The 24568-nt window shown below is 47.1% G+C and overlaps 1 protein-coding gene across 2 annotated transcripts in view; it reads right to left on the reverse strand.

The window, feature by feature from the left end:
• Positions 1 to 24568, reverse strand: part of MYO5B (myosin VB) — a 342952-nt gene that overhangs the window by 83024 nt on the left and 235360 nt on the right. For both annotated transcript variants that reach the window (XM_086682946.1, XM_086682945.1), the window contains exons 13-17: positions 22597 to 22719; positions 21755 to 21838; positions 8324 to 8479; positions 7336 to 7433; positions 1694 to 1780 (exon numbers count right to left, since the gene is read on the reverse strand). In XM_086682946.1, coding sequence (XP_086539072.1) covers positions 1694 to 1780; positions 7336 to 7433; positions 8324 to 8479; positions 21755 to 21838; positions 22597 to 22719 — 548 coding nt within the window. The remainder of the gene's footprint in view (positions 1 to 1693; positions 1781 to 7335; positions 7434 to 8323; positions 8480 to 21754; positions 21839 to 22596; positions 22720 to 24568) is intronic.

A 24568-nucleotide genomic window follows, 5' to 3' on the forward strand; every position in this document is an offset into this window, starting at 1 on the left:
GCCACGTTCCTAAGTTGTAGGAACCATGTGCTTGGAGCAGCCATTGTATGTGGATCCAACCGGCTAGACTACAGTTCCTTGAACTCAAGACTGAACTACTATGCCCGTGGCCTGAGCCCCATTCTCTCAATCAAAAGACTGATGCTGGGCACTGCAGGGCAGACACAGCCCGCACCTGAGAAGGGCAAGCAGGGCTCACCTCATCGATCATGGAGTTGCCAGCAGTTGGCGCTGAGCCCCTGGGGCTGAAAAAGGAGATGGAACCCCAGGGTCCTCCCAGTCTTTCTTCTAAGCAGAAGAGATGTGGGTCAAAGAAAATACTAACAGGCTTCTGCCCTGGCCAGAGTAGACCCTTCTGAACAATGCTCGAACCTGCTGGGTTTGGAAAAGCTGCCTGGAGGTTGCAGATTAGTGACAGTTCCTTGTACTTTCCGGGTCAAATGCAAACTCCTAATTTCACCACTAATTTGATTCCTGGGTCTAACTTTTGGGAACTGCTCACGGTCAAGTTGCTTCTTGGTATACAACACTGCTGCATACGAAGTGGTCCCTTAACTGTAGTGGCCAAGGGCTGGCTGGAGACGGCAGGGAGGAGGGGAGGCCTGGAGACATGTCCTCCTCCCATTTCTGGCTTCCTCTGTCTCCCTCCACCGCCGGGCACATATGGAACTTCTTTGGACAGGGGGTCCCTGTGGAAACCACCACAGGCTCTGGGATGCTACACTGGTAGCGTCCCTGCCCAGCTCAGCTCCAAGTCACGGCAGGAGATATCTGGCCTCTGTGACACTGGGACGCAGTATGACCCCATGAAAGCTAGCTGGCCACCATCCACACCCCACTCCTACTTCAGGCAAGCATCTAGGAAGGATCCAGTCTTGACAGAGCTTCGAGAGACACTAGGAGGCTCACTTATTCACAATGCAAATTAGATCTTGATAGTGTTTTTTTAAATTGAAAATTATACCCCCCATCATAGATTTGATTCTATTTTAAAAGGTAAAGGCGTCCATTGACAAATGGATGGACAAAATACGTCCTATACATACAGTGGAGTGCTATTCAGCCATAAAAAGGGAGGAAATTCTGACACATCTACCGAGGTGAACCTTAAAGACATTAGACTAAGTAGATGAGCCAGTCAACCCCCGCTGTAGGACTCCACTTATATGAAGACCGAGACATCAAAAACAGAGACAAAGTTGAGTGGTGGCTGCCAGCTGCTGGGGGGTGGAGCAAATGGGGATTTAGTGTTTAATGGGGACAGAGTTTCAGTTTTGCAAGATGAAAACATTTCTGGAGATGGCTGCATAAATAGGAATATACTTACTTACCACCAATGAACTATACGTTTCAAAATGATTAGGACAATAAACGGTGCATTTTACCACAATAATAAAAACAAAACAGTAAAGGGAACAGGTGGGAGGAAAGGAGAAATCCCCTTTGCAACTCTAGCTAGCTCAATGCCCAGACCAATGCCAGCCTGAAACGTGAAAAGCTGCCCAAGAGGACACTGCCGTTGACTTCCATACTTCCCAGGCCAAAGTGATATTCTTCTGTCAGTATCCTGCTTGGACCCTCAGTGTTTGGGAACATTACGGAGGATCGGTCTCTGGCTGACAGCACATAAACAGGTTTCCTAGGACACCAAACTCTGGCTGCCCCACCAGGACATGGCTGGTGGGCACATTACCTGGATGGGTAGCCGGCTGCACTGATTCGGATGGTCTCCAACACCCCACACGCTCTGAGCTGCTGCACTGCTCTCTTTGGGTCAAAGCTGCAAAACAGGAAGACATTCCATAAATGGCCATGCTGGCAAAGAAATGAAACAGGAGAGAGGGTAAGATGACTTCTTCCTGCACCGGGAGACAGACCATCATGCACCTTAATCTCAAGGTCAGGGGCCAAGCACAGACTAAAAGACACTGACTAGCAGATGCATGAGTGATTTCAGTACCTAAGTTCTATGCAAGTTCTTGTTCTTACCTGGGATACATCTCTTCTTTGCATACCTGAATTCTGTCCACCCTCCAAGACCCATTCCTGCCTCCTCTCTAAAGCCTTCCCTTATCCATCCATGGGGGCACCTGTGTTCATTCAAAAGCCAAATCATAGACACTTGCCACCACAAGCAGTATTTGGCTCAGGAGTTAAAAGGGGAAGTTTCAGGCCAGGCAGACCTGGATGTGAATTGTGACATGGTCCCTGACCAGTTGCATGTGTAATTTGGGGAAAGCAACGTCACCTCAATATCTTCACCTATAAAATGGGGATAATAATAGTATCCCTTCTTCAGGGTTAGTGTGAAGATTAAACATAAAGGCCCATGAAAGCCGTTAGACCACCACCTGGCACAACTTTAGGACACAGGCATCGCTAGCTGCTCTCATGACAGCTGCCTCGTTATGAAAAAGAAATCTATATTCCCATCTGTCTTCAGAGATGCGAGCCACATCTTCAACAGCTCATATGCCTGTACAATGCTGTTTAACACTGAAAAACCAGTATTTATTCCAACACCTAAGTTGAGCAGGATGCAGAATCGGCAGTCAGACGTGGTCTGGGCGAAGAGTGTCCACACTGGAGGAGAAGTATATAGAAGCAGCATACAAAGCAGCATGTGATAACCATGGCAAAAGTGCTGGAAGAGTCCAGTGGGGAAGTGGTCAGCGTCAGCTGGGGTAATCAGGGCGTCTTCATGGGGGAAGTACTAAGCTGAACTGGAATTAATCCCCACTTGTAGTTTGCTAAGACCCTTGTCCTACTCTGTGAGGAGGGATGGGAAGTAAATGCTCCTTTCTTTCTGGCTGTTCCTCAGCTCAGCTAGAGCCAAGGGCCATGCGTCTTGCTCTCCTTCCACTCTGGGAAGTGGGCGGGCTGAGGCCCAGCTCCCGGGATCACACTGGCTTTAGCACACACCTTGGCCAAGCTGTTGGGCAACCTGTCTGCCCTGGCAGAGAAAGAGAAACAGGAAGCTTCTTCATCTCTAGGACCCCGGGGGACTTCCTCGTGCTACTCTTGTCTGCCACCTCCAGATAAGCCTGGGTGTTCTCTTCCCAGCAGCTTCTGGAGCTCTGCAGGATGGATCAGGGCTGGAATCCGCCACACCCAGATTCATAGCTCTCCACCAGAGACTTCTTCCCTCAGATCTATTTGTATGAACCGCTCAGGTCCTAGCGCTGGCTGGTCTCTTACACCAAGAACCCAGAAGTCTATTGAGGTAGGCGGCCTGGGTCAGCAGGCACCTTCCAAATGACTGAAGACCGTGAGCTGACCTGGAGTCCAGGAACTCTGTGTTCCAGGTCAGCCCTGGGGCTCGGTGTCTGGGAGTCACCCACAGCCTCCTCCTGCCTCCCCCCAAAATCTGCCCAAGTCCTGCCACTTTTGACAGCCAGCTCCTCCATCAAGTCTGCCTGATTCCTCCAGCCCCAAGGTGCCCCTGGCACTTGAGTATGTACCGGACAAGTGGGCATTCAAGTCTGCACAGTCCTGAACAACAAGACCGTTACTTTGCAGGAGTTAATTTCTTTTTTTTTTTTTTTAAAGTCGGCAAAAAGCTCCTCCGTGGAAGAGCTTATAGGATGAAAGAAAACAAAAGGAAACCTAAGTGTATCCCCTTTGTAGTTTGTCTCAGGTGTCACCAGGATGCACCACAGTTCCGGGACCCAAGAAAAACCTTAACCAACACGGGGTGGTAGTGAGGAGTCTAAGCAGCAACATGGGCTCTGCTGTTTACAGGTCTGCTTCTCTCGTCTGCCGGGTGGCCAGCTGGGCCGAGTTATGAAAGCACGGTGGATGGGCTTGAGCCTTGGGGAAGGTGTTCTGTGGCTGCAGACCTCTCCCTCTGCACCTGTGATCTCCAGGCCAGAGTCTGCTTCCCTCTGCGGTGTGTGGGGGGGACGGGCAGCACACGTAGCAAGCACTGGTGACCGCTCGTCCTTTGTGGCCACGGTGGGTAGACAAAGGTCTTCCCACTTCCCTCCGGAGCTGGCACCATTCTCTTCCCCGAGGGATGGGGGAAAAGAGCAAGGGCGAACCAGAAAACCTGGTACGGGCCGCCAACAGCTAGTGCCCCTCCAGGCAATACACAATCGCTCTGTAGCTTTGCCTCACTTCTCCAACAGAAGCGGAGGATACCTGTCCCACTGTCATTCACTGGTTTGTTGCAATGACTAAGCGACAGAAAAGAACCCTATTAAAAGGAAACAAGCAGACACTACACCAAAAAGATTCTGCCATCCTCTTTCCTTGTTCACATGCCCCAGCCTTCTGTATTTTATCTCATCTCTTCAAGAGTAAAGAATGCTCACTGTCAATGGCATCTCTTCACGAGCCTTGCTACCTGTGTTACGAGGTGACGAGGTGACAAGGTGACAGGGCGTGGAAATCAGCCCTCCCACCTAGTAAATTTTGGAGGACCACAGTGAGGACAAGAGACACTTAACTCCGGACTGCAAAATCACCAAAGAAATATAGGGTCAAACCTGCTGAAACGCAGGGTTATACTTTCTCCTCCCAATGAACGTGCAGGTTCAGCAGAACCGGAAGCTTAGAACCCAGCTCCCCCTCAGCAGTCATGCGCCACTACTGATTTTTGCACAGACCGCCAGCTCCCACCCATTCTTCAGGCTCTGCAGTGTGCTGAGTCATACCTGAGGACCCCGGGACACTCAGGAATGTCCACTGCTGAGAGCAGGGCACCGGCCCACAGGAAATTGGCCAGCTCCTCCCACCAGTGACCCCAGATTTATCACACTCCCCCGGGCCACCTCCTCCCTGGACACTTAACCACCTTCTCGCTTCTCTGCTCCTGTAGCACTTCCACACTGATCTGTGACTGGCAGTTCCTGAAGGATGAGGGGCAGGTCTGTCATTTCACTTGTCCTAGCCCAGTGTCCAGTGAATAGTGGGTATGATGAATGTTTTTTTTAATAAAGGAAACAGCAGAGGAAAAAAGACTTTTCTACAAGAGATGCTATCAAAAGCATTTACTCTAGGACAGCCGTCCTCCACTGGGTTGTCATTTTGTCCTCCAAGAAACACCTGGCAACATCTTAAAGCATTTTTAGTTGTCACAATGATGGGGATGCTACTAGCATACTACAATGCAGAAGACAGCCCCCCATAACAGGGCATTACCTGGCCCAAAATGTCAAGGGTCCTAAGGTTGAGAAAGCGGTTGGAGGAGATGGGAGGAGGCCTACAGAACTCTCCTTCTAGAATAATGTCAGTAACATCGTATACTTATTTTAGACCATGTTATAGATTCTACTCATCAAAATTTGTTATACTTCTCACAAATAATCTACATTATCTCCTTGAATTTTTTCATCAGGATGATCATTTTAAACCACAATTAGCAGGTGAAGAGGTGAGGCCAACAGTACAGGGCTAGCTCCTGGAGCAGCCAAACAATTCAGTTTGAATCTAGAAGACAAGTGCTCTCACCTGGTTCAGTATTCTCCCCACTTTATTACAAGGATGATTTCAGTCCTGAAGGCAACGGAAGGTCTTAGAAACATGGGCCATTAGGACTAGACACTTATTCTGAAAGCCCCCAGCATCTCCTCTCATCTGAGGGGAGGCCCAGCAAGAGAATACAGCACGTGGCAGGCACCAGGTTCTGAGGAACCCACGGCCCCAGGTCGCAGCTGGTTGAGGGCAGAGCTGGTACCCATCCCTCGACTCTCCTCTGGGGCCCTGCACACCGCTCCTGCCCTTCACACATAAAGTCTTTCACGCTTGCTGCCTTTCTAATAGCCTCTCTTCTCCTGGAGTCAGCTGGTACACAGATGCCACAGGGGGGGAATTCCTAACCACTTCCTGGAAATGTGGAGGAAAGGAAAAGAGTCAACAATCAGCATGCTTCAAGGAAGGCGGACTCAAAGCTGTCTTCCTGACCTTTTCCAGCACAAGGCCCATCTGAGTATAGGTCAAATTTTATGAAATAATAGGAGCAGCAGGGGGTAGTTCAGATACTCTGACAGAGTTGCCAAAATAATTATTTCACAGAAAGAAATTATGCTAGGTCCAAAAGAAAGTCAGAAAGCCGGGAATAAGGTGCTTCAAAAATTTAGAATTACACCTCTTCTGGCCAGAGGACGTAACTTGTGTGGTGGCTCATGGCAATGGAATGAGAGGCTGCAGAGGTAAGGGACAGACTGTTCTCAAGGCTTAGGGGAGTATTTCAGGCAAGAAACAGAGTCTAAAACAAGGTGACAGAAGAGAAAAGGGAGATCAACCTAAGAAAACTTCAAGTAGACTCTATGGGCCTTTGACAAGGTTTATGCTATCCAATATGGTAGCCATCAGCCAGCTACAGGCATGTGAATATAATTAAAATGACAGAATGCAGTTCCTCAGTCATACCAGCCACATTCCAAGCACAGAATTGCCACACGTGGTAGACCCGTGGCTACGATGTTGGACAATGCAGATTATAGAACAGCTTCATGTATCACAAAAAGTTCTATTGGACAGCACTGGTCCAGAAGGACTCTGAGGTTTGGTGGTGGGTAAATGAGCGGTCAGGAAATGATTATGCCATTTACTACAAAAGAGACCAAAGAGGGACCATTTCTGGAGGGGCAAGGAGTCCGACTTCAGACATGCTGGATGTGAGTCAATGAAAATGCAGCAGGCATTCAGAAATACTGGTCTGGAACCTGGCAAAAACCAGAGATGAACACAGACCCTGAACAGTCACTGCTATATAGATTCAGGTGGGGTCAACCATGTGGGCATGGGTAAAACTGGAAGACAATTTCCAAGATAGGGGTAGAAGTAGAATTTAGGCCAGAGAAGGCCAAGGAGTGGGGTGGAGGAAGGAGAGCAGGTATGAATAACTGGAATTTCAGTGGTAGAAGGCGTGTGAGAAATAGGACAATCTTCACGTCTCATCACTCGACATGTCACTCGAGGTCACGTCTCCCCAGTGGAGGAAGTCTCCTCTGACCACTCCAGCTATCTTCCCATCTCGGAACTGAACGTCTGCTATGACACACAGGCATTTCTGCATTTAATGACACACTTAAGTGGTTCTCTGATTCCTCAACACCACTGTAGACTCTGTGGGATTAGGGAAGCATACCCTCTCATCTTGTTGAAACCTTCTAGATAGCATACAGGTAGAACTTGGTAAATGTCTGTTGGACTGTATTCAGCATGGAAACCATCTGTGAAGTGTAAGAGCAACTATTCATCCTGCTGCAGAATCCCCCTCAAGGCTGCGCCCGTGTCAGTTCCACCTGAACTTGTAAGGAAGAAGAGGCCAGGCTTCACTGGCCTGACTCTAACCGAGAGGCAGCTGGCCCCGCCCACGCAGGCACTTACTGGAACGGGAGCTTCTCGTCATTTGGCTTGATGCAGCGCACGTAGTGTGGGGTCGTGGCATTCAGGGTCTCCATGAGCAGATGCAGGGAGGTACGGAACTGGGGAGACACAAGTCAGCGCCCGCTTATTTATCTAACATTTTGTAGATGTGTAATAAACGTAAAGAAACGCCCACAGACTGGTGGTGGTAGTTGTTGATACTGTTATGGTCACGGTTATTATTAATCAAGGATGAAAAATTCAGAGACTCAAGGTCAGATTCTAGCTGACACTCCTGCCTTGCTGTAGATCCAAACTTAAGCCCCTCCCACATTGACATGAGCGCTCTTCAACCCACACAGGGAGAGCCCACCTGCCAACGTGTGTAACTCAGCATGGTAGATCAAAGGAGATGAAAGGCGGGTCAATAATAGGAAATAGTACAGAAGTCACCATGGTGACTGGAGGCTGGTTATTCCTCAACTTGAGGCCCTGGAGCCCCAAGATCTGGTGCCTGGACATCCTGGAAGTTGTTACAGTAAAGTGAAATGCCCAGAACAGGCAAATCCCCTGCAACAGAAAGGTGAATGGCTGCTCGGGCTTGGCAGGAACTCCCTTCTTTTGGAATCACACTGGACATAAAATCCCACAAAGGCCCCACAGAAAGCGTCTCGGTTTTCTAGTCCCCAGGCTTCTTTAGTCCTCACTCCCCAACCTGCTGACTGTAGACCCTCTTCGCCTCTTCTACCAGGTGTGTGTGGTCCTCCCAGAGGTATTACATGCACTGCTGGGGCTATGCTCATTCCCTTCCTCTTCCCTGCTCACTGCCTCTAGAGGGGGCTTCCCAATTTCCTTCTGCAAAAGGCGCATACAGACTGAGCTGGGTAGCCGAAGATGCGGATGTTGAGGCCACTTCGGCCTCCCTCGGACTCTGCCGCCCTTCTTCATCTGCAGAGAGGCCGGCCATGCCACACGCACCCCGACCCACAGCTTCCTGCCACAGGCTGACCTGGTGGCCCACGGTTTTCTTGTGTTCCTTGTTGGAGACTTTCAGAGGGGGTCTGGCAGAGCGAATGTTGATCTTTGAGGATGAGCCCTTCCCAGGTGCAGTGGTGGCAGGAACAGAGTCTTTGTCATCATGAAACAAATCAGCCACTAGTGGGAACTAGAAACAAACACAGGAAGACCAATGAACACAAGATCTCTTGGACTTTATGGTACTTTGACTCTTTCAAAGTAGCTTTCCAGTGCATACCCAAGAGACCTGCTAACACACATGCACACAAACACTTGAACGTCCAAGTCCATAACCACATTATTCATTGCAGCCAGAGTGGGAACACTGTAAATATGGATCAGCTGATAAATGAACAGAACGTGGAAGTTCTGTACAATGGAATAATATCCGACAACATAAAGGAGGGAAATCCTCGTACACATGACACGGACAAGCCTTGAGAACATGCCAAGTGAAAGAAGCCAGACACAAAGACTTTTTAGTGCATGATTCCATTTACAAGAAATGTCCAGGGAATGGAAAGTAGTTTAGTGGTGGCCAGGGGCTGGGTGAGAAGAAAGAATTAGTAGTAACATGTACAGAGTGTCTGTGTGGACTAATGCAAATTTCCTAGAATTTAGAGTTTCCCCTCTCTGCTCCTCCTGAGAAGCCCATCTCTCAAGGTCCAGCCCTGCATCCTCCATGGACTTTCCCAGATCATTCCTTCGCATCTCCATCATGCACCCGGGTACCAGCTGAGGTCTGTGCTGGGCCCTGAGCCCCATGCTTGCTGAGCCCACAGCCTTTAAGCCTTATTCTTGACAGAGGAGGAGGACCAGGGAAAGGATTAAAGGAGAGAGTCCACGTAAGCATATAATACAGTGCCTAGCATATTATAAGCTCTCAAATGTCCAGTTTTATTATTTTGTTAGGGGGTATATACATGAAAAATCGGTCTACATGATCAAGTTCTGGGCTGAAGAGGAGAAATTTAGAACCACAGAACTTTAGAACTGGAGCATAAAGCGTAAAGATCACCACTTCAGGTGGCAGGTGAGGAAAGAGGAACTCAGAATCCTGCTTCCATCTCTGTTCATGCCAGCACCAGGCACAGTGGCCAATGTCGGCTCCCTGGAGCTGCTGTTTAGCAAGCGAACAAGGACTAGATCCCTGACCTCCAGATGCCCAGGTCAGAGTTTGTTTCAATACACAACGATATCCTGGTCATTTACACCAGCAATATCAAGGAAGTGGAAATAGACTGTATCTTAAGCCCATGTGTATCTCTGATGCACCTGTACAACATCCTCCTTATTGGAGGCTTCAGTGTGGGGATCTGGTGGAGCCTGTATTGGTATCTGAAGGTGATACATTCTCAGATGTGGCAGTGGGAGGAAGAATACCTAAATGGTAACTTATGAAGCATTCCTGCAGCTGACAACATCCCCTGAAATTCATAGCAGGAGTCTTAGGCTAAGGAAAGCTTAAGAGGCAACACCATCTCCATGGAAGTGTACAGGTTCAAAATGGCAGTGAGCGTCCACTTATGCTGACACCGTCCTGCATTTAACTTCCCAGACCTTTTACAAGTTGAGTCCCAGTTTAGTGGAGAATATACTGAGCACCACACCAACAGTTTGGGAAGTCCAAGAATCCTATAAAGGAGAGGTCCAAATTCCACAGTTTAATGGCATACTCCCATCAGTATTCCACATCAGTATTTCAGAGGTATTCTGAAAAGTTGTAGGGGCACCTGGGTGGCTCAGTCAGTTAAACGTCCGCCTTTGGCTCAGGTCATGATCTCACAGTTCATGAGTTCGAGCCCTGCATTGGGCTGGGCTCTGTGCTGACAGCTCAGAGCCTGGAGCCTGCTTCGGATTCTGTGTCTCCATCTCTCTCTGCCCCTCCCCTGCTCACACTCTTGTCTTTGCCTCAAAAATAAACAAAGGTTAAAAATTAAAAAAAAAAAAAAAAACAAAAAACTTGTAGAAGCTATATTAGGCAACACATATAGTTTTCTTCTATTACAGTCCAGGGTAGGTCCTTCAATTGGAAACACCACACAGTATGCAGTTGCGATCTGATTACAAACGTGGGAGGTCTCAACAGTAGCACGTTACAGTGTCTGGGCAGAAGAGAAAGATGGTGCTAGGGGCACAGTCAACCTGTCCCAGAAACGGTGTGAGATCCAGGTGACTTTGTTCACTCAGAGGTGGCTTCTGCAACCTTATCAGGTAGCATGCTTGGGTTGCAGGGTGATGCACCTAGAGCTGGGGGTACAAAATACACACGGACACCCATAGGACCACTGGCAATCACTTCAGGCATTTTCCATGAGAAACTAGGGGGTGCAGGTGTGTTGCTCACCGAGAATCCCTCAGCAGTTTGAGGACCTCTGCTATGCTCTGCCCGTCAAGGGAACTTCTAGCAATTCCATAGGTCAAACACCTTACCTTCACTGAGCCTGAAGCCCAGCCCTGGGCAGAGATACTTCACAGTCGCAGAGAAAGCATGACAACGGCTAATGCTGGAAACCAGCATCAAATGCCAGTTGAAGTTATAAGTGTATCTTCTGTATGAAGATTTTAAACTAAAACAAAGGAAACAAATCACTTCCCCCTACATAAACTTACTCCTAGGTATTATCAGTTAAACAGGTTTTAAGAATTCCATATTAGAGTCGAAAGTAATGGCATACCGCAGGTCAGAAGTTGGTTTTATACTACACATTAGCTAACCATATGGGTTACAAACAAAGCAGTTAAACTGTGTGCACGCACGTGCATGTGCTGGAGGAAACACATGTGTTCTATTAAGTTCTGTTCTCCCTTCGCACTTTTCATTTTTCACCAGCATTGCATCAGAAGCTCCTGACTTCCACCTTTTACTGCAGCTATCTACCTGCAAATAAAGGTTGTGCTTCTTTAACTCTGTGGTCTGGGTTTGAAGCACAGTCTAAAAGCACCAACCAATGACCTTAAGGCCAACTATCATCTCAGATAAGCAGCTCAAGTCCATCCTCACTACTGGCTCTTCTGTGGCTGAAACTGGCCGGTGACACCATGATAGCACTAGGGGAAGCTACATAGTCCTGAGCAAAGGACTCCCTGAATCCCCACCATAGGGCCTCGTCATCAGCCAGATGGCTCGGGAGGTCACCCCAATGAAATCATTAAGGATGTCTCCCGGTTTCAGGTGCCAACAGGTGACAATTCAGTTCCTATGCTCAGCATTTTTGAAATAGATCAACTTCCTCTTCATACAGGGTATTTCAAAATCATATATGTTGCCTTTTTATAGGGGAAGGTACTCAGGCTGTCAGAGGAATAAAGACAACTCAGGATTTAAAAAATCTGTGGCTAAAAATGTGCAGGTGCCATCATAAAGATGATACATTTATTAACTCATCATTTCCATGTGCTTTCAAAGAAGAGAAAATAAATATTAGGTCCCTGAATATCAAGAAAATAGATGGATGGGGTGCCTGGGTGGCTCGGTTGGTTAAGCATCCAATTCAGCTCATATCATGATCTCACAGTTTGTGGGTTCGAGCCCCGCATGGGGCTGTGTTGACAGCTCAGAGCCTGCAGCCTGCTTCGGATTCTATGTCTCCCTCTCTCTGCCCCCTCTCCATTCGTGCTCTCTCAAAAGTAAACAAACATTAAAAAAATTAAAAAAAAAAAACTAGATTGACTGGTTCGTTCTTTCACTTACCAATACTTAACTGACCACCAAATATGCAACAAATAAATACTGTGCTTGGGGCTGGGAACACAAAAATGAAGAAAAACAGAGCCTCTTATGGATCATGGAGTTTATGATCTAGCATAGAAGGTGAACTCTAATCAATTAACCCCACAATTAAAAGCTTAATGACAAGATGATGAGCATCCCAAAGGAAATAAACAACAGAAACACATGACTGAATCACGGCCCCAGAGCAGAAATTAGGAAAGACTTCTCTTATGAAGGGAAGTTTGAGGTAGTGGGTTATTCAGAGGGTAGGAAAGCATGTTAGGAAGTTTCTACATATCTGGGGGAACTCATATAAAGCCAGTACAGCTATCGGATACACTGTGAAGCGGGGCAGGGTGGGAAGCAAGGAAAACCAGCTCATACAAAATCCTTGAACATTTTGGTCTTTATCCTGAAAGCAATGTGAAGCCATTAAAGATTTTTTTTTTTTTTTTTAAATAAGAGCAGCTAACATTTACTGAGCACTTAGAAGGTGCAAAGCATATATGAAAATTCACTTCAGTCTCCCAATAACCACTTGGTTATTACAACCCATCTTACAGATGGGGAAACAGAGCCTCAGAGTACAAGATCACAGAGCTAGTCAGTGGCAAAGCCAGGATCTGCATCCAGACAGCCTGGCTCCAGAGCCCATAGAACAGAGGGTAGCAATGACCAGTGATCTTTTGGGAAAGCTCTCTCTGGCTGCAGTGTAACAAAGAGGCTGAAGTCCACTGCAAACAAGGCACTACAGTAGAGCAGTTAAGAGACAGAAAAGTCAATAGCTCAGCAGGTATCTGGGAAGTGAGGTGCTATAGAATGGGCACTGAGCTAGGGTCAGGAGACACTTTAGTTTTTTTGTTTTTGTTTTGTTTTTTTTTTTTTTACTTTTTTTAAATGTCTATTAATTTTTGAGAGAGAGAGAACAAACACAGGGGAGGAGCAGAGAGAGAGGGAGGGAGACAGAATCAGAAGCAGGCTCCAGGCTCTGAGCTGTCAGCACAGAGCCCGACACGGGGCTCGAACTCACAGACTGCAAAAGATCATGACCAGAGCCGAAGTCGGACGCCCAACCAGCTGAGCCACCCAGGCACCTCGGGTCAGGAGACCTTTTAGATCTGACTCTTCCGATACATAAAAATAAGGGCACTGAGGAAGGTGATTCCTTTCAGCCTAACTTAGACTCCTGCATTTTCTCTCTCTCCCTGTTCCCAGGCTACTTCCCTTAAACATGTAGCCTTCCCTGTCCAGCTGGCTCTCCCTCTCTATCTCAGGCAAGGGGTCCAGAGACACCACCTTCTGTCATCCTTCCTCACACCTGCCTCCACCCCGCATTCCATGGTCTGCCCCCCACACTGCCGAAATAGATCCTGAGAACGCCTTCTGGGGACCCGACCTCCTAAATCCAGCGGCTGGAAGGGGTGCAGCCTCACTCTTGGTCCTACTTGATGTTGTTGAGGGGCCCACACCTCCTCTTTGAGGCCCTCTCCCCTGACCATGCAGCCCAGCTTCCCTTCCATGGGCCCATCTTCCTGCACATCTCCCCTTCCTGTGGCTGTTTCCCAGGACAGGGTCCTCATCGTTTATCTTTTCTAACACTGGTTCCCTGCACAGTCTCCTTCACACCTATGGCTTCAACTACCACCCCCACCCCCCGCCAGCCTGTCTCTCCAGTCTTAATGTTCTTCCACACCCACGACCCACAGTGCCAACTATCTGCTCCATATCTTCCTCCTTGTGGGTGTTCCAAATTGGACATGGCCCAAATGGCCCTCACCCACCAACTTCCCAAATTTTTTTGAGACAGCACAGGTGGGGGAGGAGCAAGAGAAGTGGAGACAGAAGATTTGAAGCAGGCTCTGCACTGACAGCAGTGAGCCCGAAGAGGGGCTTGAACGCATGAACCTCAAGATTGTGACCTGAGCCGAAGTCAGATGCTCAATCGACTGAGCCACCCAGGGGCCTCCAAACTTCCTAAATTTACATTAGATAGCCTGCCAACATAGCATTTCCTATCCTAATAATTACAAAGTTCTGTCCACGGTCGGGGTCCAGTAAGCCTTAATCACCAGAATGCTACTGTCCTAGTTGAAGTCTACCCAAGCTCCCCCAGACCACTGCAGGTGCCTAGAGCTTGAGTGCCCTCCTCCAGACACACCTGTATCCCAACACGGTCTTCCCATCAGCCAGAGTCTTCTCCAAATACAAATCTTATATCCAGCAACTCCTCGTTTAAAGATTCATGGGTCCTCACTGACACACACATAATAACTGAAAACATGGGTCAGCGGCAAAATAGAAGAGACTGGGAGGTGGGGAGAGACAGTCTGGGCACAGGAGGGATGGAAGGAGGATCTGATGCCAGAGAGAGAAGGCACATGTGAGGAAGGGTCAAGTGCCCAGACTGGCACGGAGAAATTTCCACAGGGAAATAATTAGCAACTAAAGGCCGGCCGACATTTTAAAGACATCACAGATTCATTCAGTCTGCCATGTCTAAACAAAATACTGATTAGACTATTCTTTTTTTTTTTTAATTTTTTTTTCAACATTTATTTATTTTTGCGACAGAGAGAGACAGAGCATGAACGGGGGAGGGGCAGAGAGAGAGGGAGACACAGAATCGGAAACAGGCTCCAGGCTCTGAGCCATCAGCCCAGAGCCCGACGCGGGGCTCGAACCCACGGACCGCGAGACGTGACCTGGCTGAAGTCGGACGCTTAACCGACTGCGCCACCCAGGCGCCCCTGATTAGACTATTCTAGTTCACATACTTTCTGACATGGATTTACAAGATGTTTGAGTCAAGGGTAGAAGTTCCCACATGCATGATTACACTGTTTTAGCAGTCTACTTTACAGAAATCATGAATAGTAGCTTTTTCTCTGAAAACTCTATTAAGTTCTAAGGCCAGGAGAATGTATTAGAACCACACAAGGAACTTTGAAATCAGAATCAACAGTAGGAATACTTTAAAATTGAAGCGCCTTTCTGTTGCTTCAATCAGAAGCTCCCACGCTGGCCCTATGCTACAATTTGGGAAAGAACCCAACAAAGGTTTAGTCTGGACAATCTGCATTTTATTTTAAAAGCTATGTTTTAATTCCAAGTCACGGCTCTTGAGACTGCATTTAGAAATGGCAGGATATCTGGGATGGCGAGGGAGAGGAGTTTGGGACATCAACTCTAGGAAAAAGGGGTAGGCTTTACATTCTACTGAGAACTTTATAAACTCCAAGAACAGACACAGACACCTAGAGTTTGAGCACAGGACCATATGCTCAACCTTGGGCTGTAGGCAGCAGTGAAAGAACAGACAAATACTGATGACTGTACCACCCAACCCCATCCACCCACTGGGCTAGACAGGGACCTCCTGGTCTCAGCAGTGTCGCAACTATAAACCAGCCTCAAGTCTCAATGAGGAGTAGTTACACCAAGCTCTTGCTTAATAATTCTCGCAAAAGGATGAATTTCCGAGAAAGCTTTCCCTTTAATTGACTAACTCCAGTTATGCTTTAGAAGCACCAGAAAGTCTATTTATGAGCTGAGTGACCAATAACGCAACCACCACAATTCATGTAGGGCAGGCCTAGAGAGCAACATCCATCTGGGTCTTTCTGAAAATGTGCTCCCTCCAACTACGAAAACACTCAGATCATACCTTCAAACAAACCAAGCACTTCCCTGATGTTGTCACTTATTTCCAAGTGTCCAAAGATACCGGCTTGGGCATGCTCTGCTATTTAAGTCTATAGATAGATTTTAAGAAGCCTGAGGCAAATCTATTTGAAGAGGGATTAAAAGAAGTATGAAAACACTTTTTAAAAACCATTTGATAGTTTAAGAAAAATGTCAATTACAGCTGTATACACAGCTGTTACCTTGGAAATCACGCCTGTTCGCTTCTGTGAGAACATAAAACACTTTTCCTTTATTTATTTATTTTTTTTTAGTTTTTTTTTTTTCAACGTTTTTATTTATTTTTGGGACAGAGAGAGACAGAGCATGAACGGGGGAGGGGCAGAGAGAGGGAGACACAGAATCGGAAACAGGCTCCAGGCTCCGAGCCATCAGCCCAGAGCCTGACCCGGGGCTCGAACTCACAGACCGCGAGATCGTGACCTGGCTGAAGTCGGACGCTTAACCGACTGCGCCACCCAGGCGCCCCAACACTTTTCCTTTAAAAACAGACCCATGAAACTAAAGACATGCTCGAATAACCGTTTGATTGGAATCTCTTGCCCAAAACCTTATCTTTAAAAACCTAGCTGTAAACCGGTTAAAAAAAAAATACATTTTGTTTCCCAGCTGTTCGGTCACCTGGCCAGTGCTACCCTTGGGGGAAAAAATCTCCAATTTTTAGCTAAAAAATATTTCATTTGCAGGGGTTTTAAATGAGCTTCGAAGGAAAAGCCTCAGTATTTTTTTTTTTTTAATGTTAAAGAAAGAGGTGCACTTTCCTGTATTGGAAAGGGGATGAGGATACTGTTTTATTGACTAAAAAGTTCTCTCTTACATAGTGATCTGTTTTTTTCTCAATATTGGTGGCAGTTTTTTGTTTTTTTTTTTTTTTTTTTTTTTTTTAACTACCAACACCAAATGATTTTAAATTTTTTTTTTTTCAACGTTTATTTTTGGGACAGAGAGAGACAGAGCATGAACGGGGGAGGGGCAGAAAGAGAGGGAGACACAGAATCGGAAACAGGCTCCAGGCTCTGAGCCATCAGCCCAGAGCCTGACGCGGGGCTCGAACTCACGGACCGCGAGATCGTGACCTGGCTGAAGTCGGACGCTTAACCGACTGCGCCACCCAGGCGCCCCCTTTTTTTTTTCAATTTTTTTTTTCCAACACCAAATGATTTTAAATAAGAAGCACTCCAAATACCCTTAAAAGTGTTTAAAAATTCAGGGGTGCCCGAGTGGCTAAGTCGGTTAAATATCTGACTTTTGGTTTTGGCTCAGGAGAGCCTGCTTAGGATTCTCTCTCTCTAGCCCTTGCTGTCCCTCCCCTGCTTGGGCACTGTAGGGCACTCTCAAATAAACAAACCTTAAACTGATTTTTTTTTTTTTTAATTCAGAGGACCTGAATGGGCAATTTTCCAAAGATACACAAATGGCAAATGGATACACGAAAAGATGCTCAACGTCACCAATCATCAGGGAAATGCACGTCAAAACCACAATGAGATAGCTCCTTACACCTGTGAGAATGGATGAACTAAAAAAAACCCCCAAGAAATAACAAGTGTTGGTGGGAATGCAAACTGCTGCAGCCACTGTGGAAAACAGTATGGTGGTTCCTCAAAAAATTACTACATGATGTAGTAATTCCACTACTGGGTATTTACTCACAGAACATGAACACACAAGTTCAAAAACTAATTTTTTCTAAAAAAATTTTGAGACAGAGTAGAAGCAATGAAGGGGGAGGAGAGAGAGAGGGAGGGAGGGAGGGAGGGAGGAAGAGAGAGAATGAATCCCAAGCAAGCTCTGCACTATCAGTGCAGAGCCCGATGCAGGACTTGAACTCACAACCATGAGATCATGACCTGAGCCAAAATCAGGAGTCAGCACACGCAAGCAGGGGAGGGGCAGAAAGAGAGAGGGAGACACAGAATCCGAAGCAGGCTCTAGGCTCTGAGCTGTCAGCACAAGAGCCCGACGTGAGGCTTGAACCCACAAACTGTGAGCTATGACCTGAGCCAAAGTCAGACGCTTGACTGAGCCACCCAGAAATCTTAAACATATGCTCTTTTGAGGTTTTTTTTTCCCCCAGATAAAACACTTTCTTTATCAACACTGGGAGGCAGAAATCTCCATCTTTACTACCTGAAACAAATCAGTCTCTTAATGACTTAAAGTCATGTTTTAAAGAAACACTTCCTAAGTCTCTATTTATAGCTCTCCAATAGCTGAGAAAGCAATTAGCTACATTATAACCTCTTAGACAGTATAACTGGCTTTACTAATTACATTCTCATTAACACTGTTTTATTTCGTTGCTCTTGGTGGGAGTTCTTCAAACATCCCTTTGGCTGGTAGGGTACATGGGAGTCTTGCAGCCAATACTGCTTAATTATTCGCAATGATTTCTTAATTTCTTATCAGGGGTGCCACACCAAAGAAAAAAAGCTAATAGGAGGGGTGCCTGGGTGGGTCAGTTGGTTAAGCGTCCGACTTCGGCTCAGATTATGATCTCATGGTTTGTGAGTTTGAGCCCCGTGTCGGGCTCTGTGCTGACACAGCTCAGAGCCTCAAGCCTGCTTTGGATTCTGTGTCTCCTTCTCTCTCTGCCCCTCCCCCACTTGCACTCTGTCAGTCTCTCGAAAATAAACCTTAAAAAAAAAAAAAAGAAAAAAGCTCATAGATCTTCCATAAAATAAAAATACTTCAAATAAAACTATGAGTTTACATATAAGATTCGAGACTTATCTGTGCTTAGAGAGAAGAAAACCAACCCCAAAACTGGGCATTAACTCCATGCCATAGGGCTTTGTGTCCTTCCAGGTAGTTTTCTCTTTGTAATACGGAGTTGGAAACAAACCTTCTAGGACTGCTGTAAAAACAAACTTTTAAAGATGACAGAGGCTCAATGAACAATGAGTTTCAAAAATGCTACCATGACAGGTGCTGCCAGACATGTCCATCTGTCCAAAGGATTTGAAGCACAGTTGGAGCCACTCTTTGATTTGTAGCTGTGGTCTGTGTCCGGCCCATCTGTAGGTTTACAGTGACCTAATTTCAATCTTCGCCTTCTACTTTCTGGGATGTCTGGAATGGTTTCAGGGTGGGGAGTTCTTAGTCCTCCTCCTGCCAGGGTCTGGGAGGACAGGAAGCCCCTCTTAATCTCTGAATGCTGCTGGCCACCATCACAGCACCTGTGAGGGTGTGCTGGGATGCAGCTGGGGGTTGGCAACAAGGTCACTGGTTCTTTAGAAAGATTAGTCGGTCAAGAGGAAAGCCGGAGTGCAGTAGGTGGGTAGGGAAAAGGACGACCATTATCTTCTGAGAGTAGATCATGGACCTAGCCTACATGCCCAATCTAGGATTATCTATAAATGTGACGTGCATACTCTTTGAACCACTGACCTCACTTCTAAAAACTTACCTGACTGATGTAATTGCACAAAAAAAAGATGTATGCAAAGGGCATTCATTGTAGATTATCTGAATTATCAAAATACCAACTATTAAAAAATGATACACTCATGTGGAAAGACAGCAAAGATATAAGTGAAAAACTAAAGAACTATATATAATGGGATTCATTTCAATCTTACAAAGATGTACCAACATGCTTGTCTATGCAGAATGGTAACTGATGAAAAGGTGGGTCAAGGAATGGCAGAGAATGATTTATGCTACTTAAATTTATGAGTCTATATCTCACTTCTAATAAAAACCCAGTACCCCCAAGCTAACATGACACTCCTATACAGTAAAGACCTAACACGGCACACTTAAGACTGCTATCCCTGGGAGGGCCTCCTTGTAAGGTTGACCCTTGGCTGGGAACTTGATTTTGGGAGGGTTTTCACCAATCCTTGGTAAGAATGGTTCACTGGGTCCAAGAGGTTCATGCAAACAATACAGTGTATGTTGAACTCCTGCCTTCCTTTTGGGAGTCTGAAATTTTGGTACATGCCAGGCAAAGGGTGCCTCCGTAACTGACTCCCGATAAAAACTCTTAACACTTCTGCTCAGACCAGCTGCCCTAGTCTATACTTCACATCACAACTCGCTGCTGTGGAATGAAGCACATTCTGTGCACTGGAAAAGGACTCCTATCACCTTGGGCCTGGTTTCCCCTGGACTTCACCCCATGTACCTTGCCCTTTGCTGATGTGCTATGTATCCTTCTGATCTAATAAGTCAGAGCCTGAGGTATAACTGCTGAGTTCTGTGAGTGTTACCAGCAAATAGTTGAATCTGGGGGTGGTCTCGGGGACCCCAACAAACTTTTTCCATACCACAAATCCCTGCCTTTTTCACTAGACTGTAAGATCCACGAGCTTAACTATATGTATTCGTTACCACTCCCCACCCACCCTTCACTTGTGCTCCTACCTGCAAGGAGAAACTTCTAACAAAACAGTGAACGTGCTCCAAGAGCTCACGCCTTGGTAGCTCCCCGTGCTTCTTTTCTCCCTGTGGCCTGTGTCTCCTCTGTCCCCACCTCCCTTTCACAGAATAGAACAAGCCCTATTACCGACCATGGACTACAGAGCTGCAGACTTGGCAAGCTGAGAGGTTGATCTTGTGTTGAATTCCAAAGTGATATACACACTTACCCAAATTTCCCTCAGTAACTAATGGTGCAGATATCCAGAGAGGACACTGAGCCGGGGTCTGCCCCGAGCCACCCACATGCTGGTACGAAGCCAAAACTTCCCTAGAGCCCTTGCTTGGGGTCATGTGATGTAATGGGCTTTACTTGTCCTTCTGTCCTTGGGTCCATTCTGGTTGGTGTACTTTCTCCATTCCAGCATCTCCCCCTATTGCCATTTGTCTGAAGCTTATCACAAAAAGCCATTAATCTGCAATGTCTAGTGTTATCAGGCCCCCGCAGGGAGTGCAGTATCACGAGGTCTGGGAGAAAGCCTCCCAAATCCTGGCGAGTCTGTTTCTGGGTTTTCTCTGAAGGGCTGCAGCCGCCAACAGCACGTGCATCAGTACGCTGGCCTTCTGGAATGGCGGTGCCCCCGCCTCTCGTGGCTGCAGGGCCCTCTTCCTGCATCTCCCTGCTGTGCAGCTCCTGGGTGGTTATCTGCCACTCATAGCCCACTAGGATAGAAGCACCTACAAGGTAGAATCTGTCTTATCCACCTTTGTATGATGCGAGCTGTGTAGGGGGTAGTGCCTCACAAGGTTGGTGCTTAATATTTGCTTAGGTGACTCGGTGCCTTGTAACCTCTGCTTGTGGAATGGACACAGTAATTTGCTGTCCTTTTGTTGTGCTCACAATAAATTAAGTAGATAAAGGACAGTTAACATTCCCTCAAATTCTACTTTCTGTTCCGTTTATTTATCTCTATTAATTTTTTTTTAAATTTTCTTTATTTTTGAGAAAGAGAGACAGAGTGTAACTGGAGGAGGGGCCGAGAGAGCTAGACAGAATCCCAAGCAGGCTCCAGGCTCTGAGCTGCCAACACAGAGCCCAACACGGGGCTTGAACTCACAAACTGTGAGATCATGATCTGAGCCGAAGTCAGATGCTTAACCCACTGGGCCATCCAAGGGCCCCCTTTCTATTACATCTAAGTGTTTGCTTATAGGAAGATTCTGTAGGTGCTAAGCAGAAATTAGATGCACGAATACCAGGATCTTAGAGCATTTAAATCATTTATACTGGCGGGTAGGACATGACGACAAGAGACATAATAAACGCCAGTGACATTTTCATGGATACACTCACTGCTGTACCCTCTCCTGATGGTCCCCTCTGGTACCCCCGCCCCTCGCAATGTCCCTCCATTAGCTGGGATCTTTCCCAGTTGCCAACCCTACCCCCCCCCCCCCCATCCTTCACCACCTCCTTTCTTCCCTCCACCACGCCATCCTCAAGTGTTTTCAGATGGAAATAACCTACCAGCCCCTTCGCCTTCCCCCTGCCTGCCACCATTCCAGAGCAGGGCCCCCAACCACCACACGCAGCCCTGGCCATGGACGGTCCTGCCCTAGCTCCCCGTCTCTGACGCCCTTTACCTTGCTGGCCTTCAGGATGTTGATCTGCTCTTCATACACTGTGTCTCTGTTTTTCTCCAGAAAACCATCTGAAAGGTACTCCACCTGGGGCCCCAGAGGGAAACAGAAACAGAAGTCAAGCGCTTCAGCCTGACCTGGAGCCTTCTGCAGCTGCTTGAGCACTTAAATCCTTTTGGCTCATCTATACTTGGTTTCTGACGAGTTGTGAGTAACTGGGGAACCCACAGATGTTGCCATTTAAAATGCAAAGCCAAGATGTGATCAGGAATTACACAGAGCAAATTGAGTATTCATTTTGTGGAAAAACATTGTTTCAAAAAAGGAGTTCCCATAAGATAGCCCAAGGCATCCTTTGGGTGCTGAAAAGGCCACTGAATTAGAAATCTGCATTTTAACGAGACCCCAGATGATTTATGTGCAGATTAAAATTTGGGAAGCACGGGCTCGCACAAACAGAACAGAAAGAACTCCATGTAGCAGAAGTCTGTGCACACCAGTTCCTCGGAAAGGAGCTGCCCAAAGAAGGGCGCCACTCTATTCTTACATCCTCCTCCTCTGTCCAGGGGAGATTCATGACTATCTTACGGCTCCTGCATTCCCAGGGAAGAGACCCTCAGTAAATATTGGTTAAGCATATGATTGGGTAGCTAGAGCCTCCCTCCACCACCTGGGGCTCTGCCGTGTGGTGACACTTTGATGGATCACAGAGGGGTGTGGGGAAGGAAAGAAAGGGTACAAGAGGACCCTACCTAAGAAGGGTTTAGGCCACTTCAATCGAAACCACTCCCTGTGAGCCCTGAGCCCACGTAGGGGGAGCCCACAGAGCCCACAAAGACACTCACCTTATCAGCAAAGTGGACCACAATGAAGGCCGTGTTGGACATGCGGGGTTTCTGGAAGTGCTGGCTGCCAGAGTGCCGGTCATAGAGCTTCTGTGCCCAGTTCTGGTCAGTTCCTTTAGGGACCTGCAAAAACACAGAAGAGGGCAGAGTGCTGTGTGAAAAGGAAGAAGCAAGCAGAGAGCCATGCCATAGGGAGATGGGAGTCCACCAGTAAGTTGACCTCACAGGGGCTGGATTCAGCTCTCAGACCTGGACCCTAACTGGACAAGGAAAACAAGATTCGGCCACAAACACTTTGGATCCCGTACGCCATGCTTTCCACACGCCATGTGGGCAGGCTCCAGTAGTGTCCGTAGGAGTGCACTGAGCCTCAAAGAGCCTGCTGGTTGGTAGCCACTGAAGGGGTTAGGAGAGCATAAGCATGGAGGCCAAGGTCACAAGAGCAGAGCTGGGACAAATGTGACCCTGTGTCTTCCCTGCCATTGGGCCCGTGACTTCAGCGTCATGAATGTGCCACGGCTACCGCTAGCACCACGTCCCTGCTCACTTAGCCCAATGCCAAGAGCAGGAAAGCCCCCCCTCTACGCTCATCTAAACACCACTGTCCAGGCTCCACTCAAGTCTGTCCTCGTCTCTGAAGCCCATCCTGGCCACTCTTGATCTCACTTTGGAATCCCTCATGATTAAGCACTTACACATACACTAATCCAGTTCGCTGTTGGTTTTTGTACATTGCCTTGTCGCTACAAAGTGCAAGCTTATTAGGCTCAAGGAGTATGCCTCACTGTTTTTTCACCTGCCCCTCAAAGAACTGAGGATTCTTTGGGTTCCGGGTGGGCGCCTGGGTGGCTCAGTTGGTTAAGCATCTGACTTCAGCTCAGGTCATGATCTCATGGTTCATGATCTCAAGCCCCACTTCAGGTAAAACACGAGCCCCGCTTCTCTTTCTTCTCCTCACTCACTTGCACCCTCCCTCAAAAAAACAAAACAAAACAAAAAAAAAACCAAAAAGAATTGGGTTCTGGGCACACACCAGGTATTAAGTACCTAGCGAATGAGCTACATAGTACTCTCTGCCATCCTCAAATTTACATGTTTCACTACATTAAGCATTCTGAAGGGCATTAAGCACACATTAAGCATTCTTTAGAGCTGGCTTCAAAAAACAAAAAAGCATCTTGCTTTGTGGAAAACAGAACACAGTCACTGTAACCACTGTCCAAATTGTCCAGGATGATGGTAACTCTACCAGTTACCTGTACCTACTCTCCTCTGTCATCCTCGAAGACCACTGCACACGCCCTTTCCCCAGCCCTGGGTCACAACTGGACCCGCCATTCCTTAGTTTACACTGTACATGCGGATGAGGCAGGGCTGAAGGTGACCCTTACACCAGCCATTTAAAAAGGGATTTGTTTAGTAAACTAACACAATCTGTGGCATAAGAAAAATGCTTACATGCTTAAGAACACATTTCTCAGAGAGTAAGTAAACGGATTTTTCTCATTTTCAATTTAACGTAACTATTATTGAGTACCCACTGCTAAGTGCCGTAGGTAATTCAAAAAAAGAAAACTTTCTTGACAGAGGCTATTAATTGTGTTAAGCAGACAAAATACATCCGATTCAGCACTTTCATGTGTACGATTTTACATTTGTCTTCAAGTATTCTGTGTTTAGAAACAGCAGGTACAGGGGAGGAGAAGGGTGAGCTGGGCAGGGCTGTTGGAAGTCAGGACAGGAATACAGCGGACCGGACAGTGACAGAACCGGGGCAGACAGAACAGGAAGGGCAGGACTGCAAAGAGAAGACTCACCTAGGTCAACGCATTTGCCAGCATCAAAATCATCTTGTCTTGACAACGGAATCGGACTTCTGTTAGTAAATGCCATAATCCTACGTATTCCCTCACTCAGACTGGCGTGAGTCAACGAACAAAGCGGGAAAACAGTATTATGCATTTCCTGACAA

Source organism: Puma concolor, chromosome D3, assembly GCF_028749965.1.
Source record: "Puma concolor isolate L17-30 chromosome D3, mPumCon1.1.hap2, whole genome shotgun sequence".
In the NCBI taxonomy this organism is placed as follows: domain Eukaryota; kingdom Metazoa; phylum Chordata; class Mammalia; order Carnivora; family Felidae; genus Puma; species Puma concolor.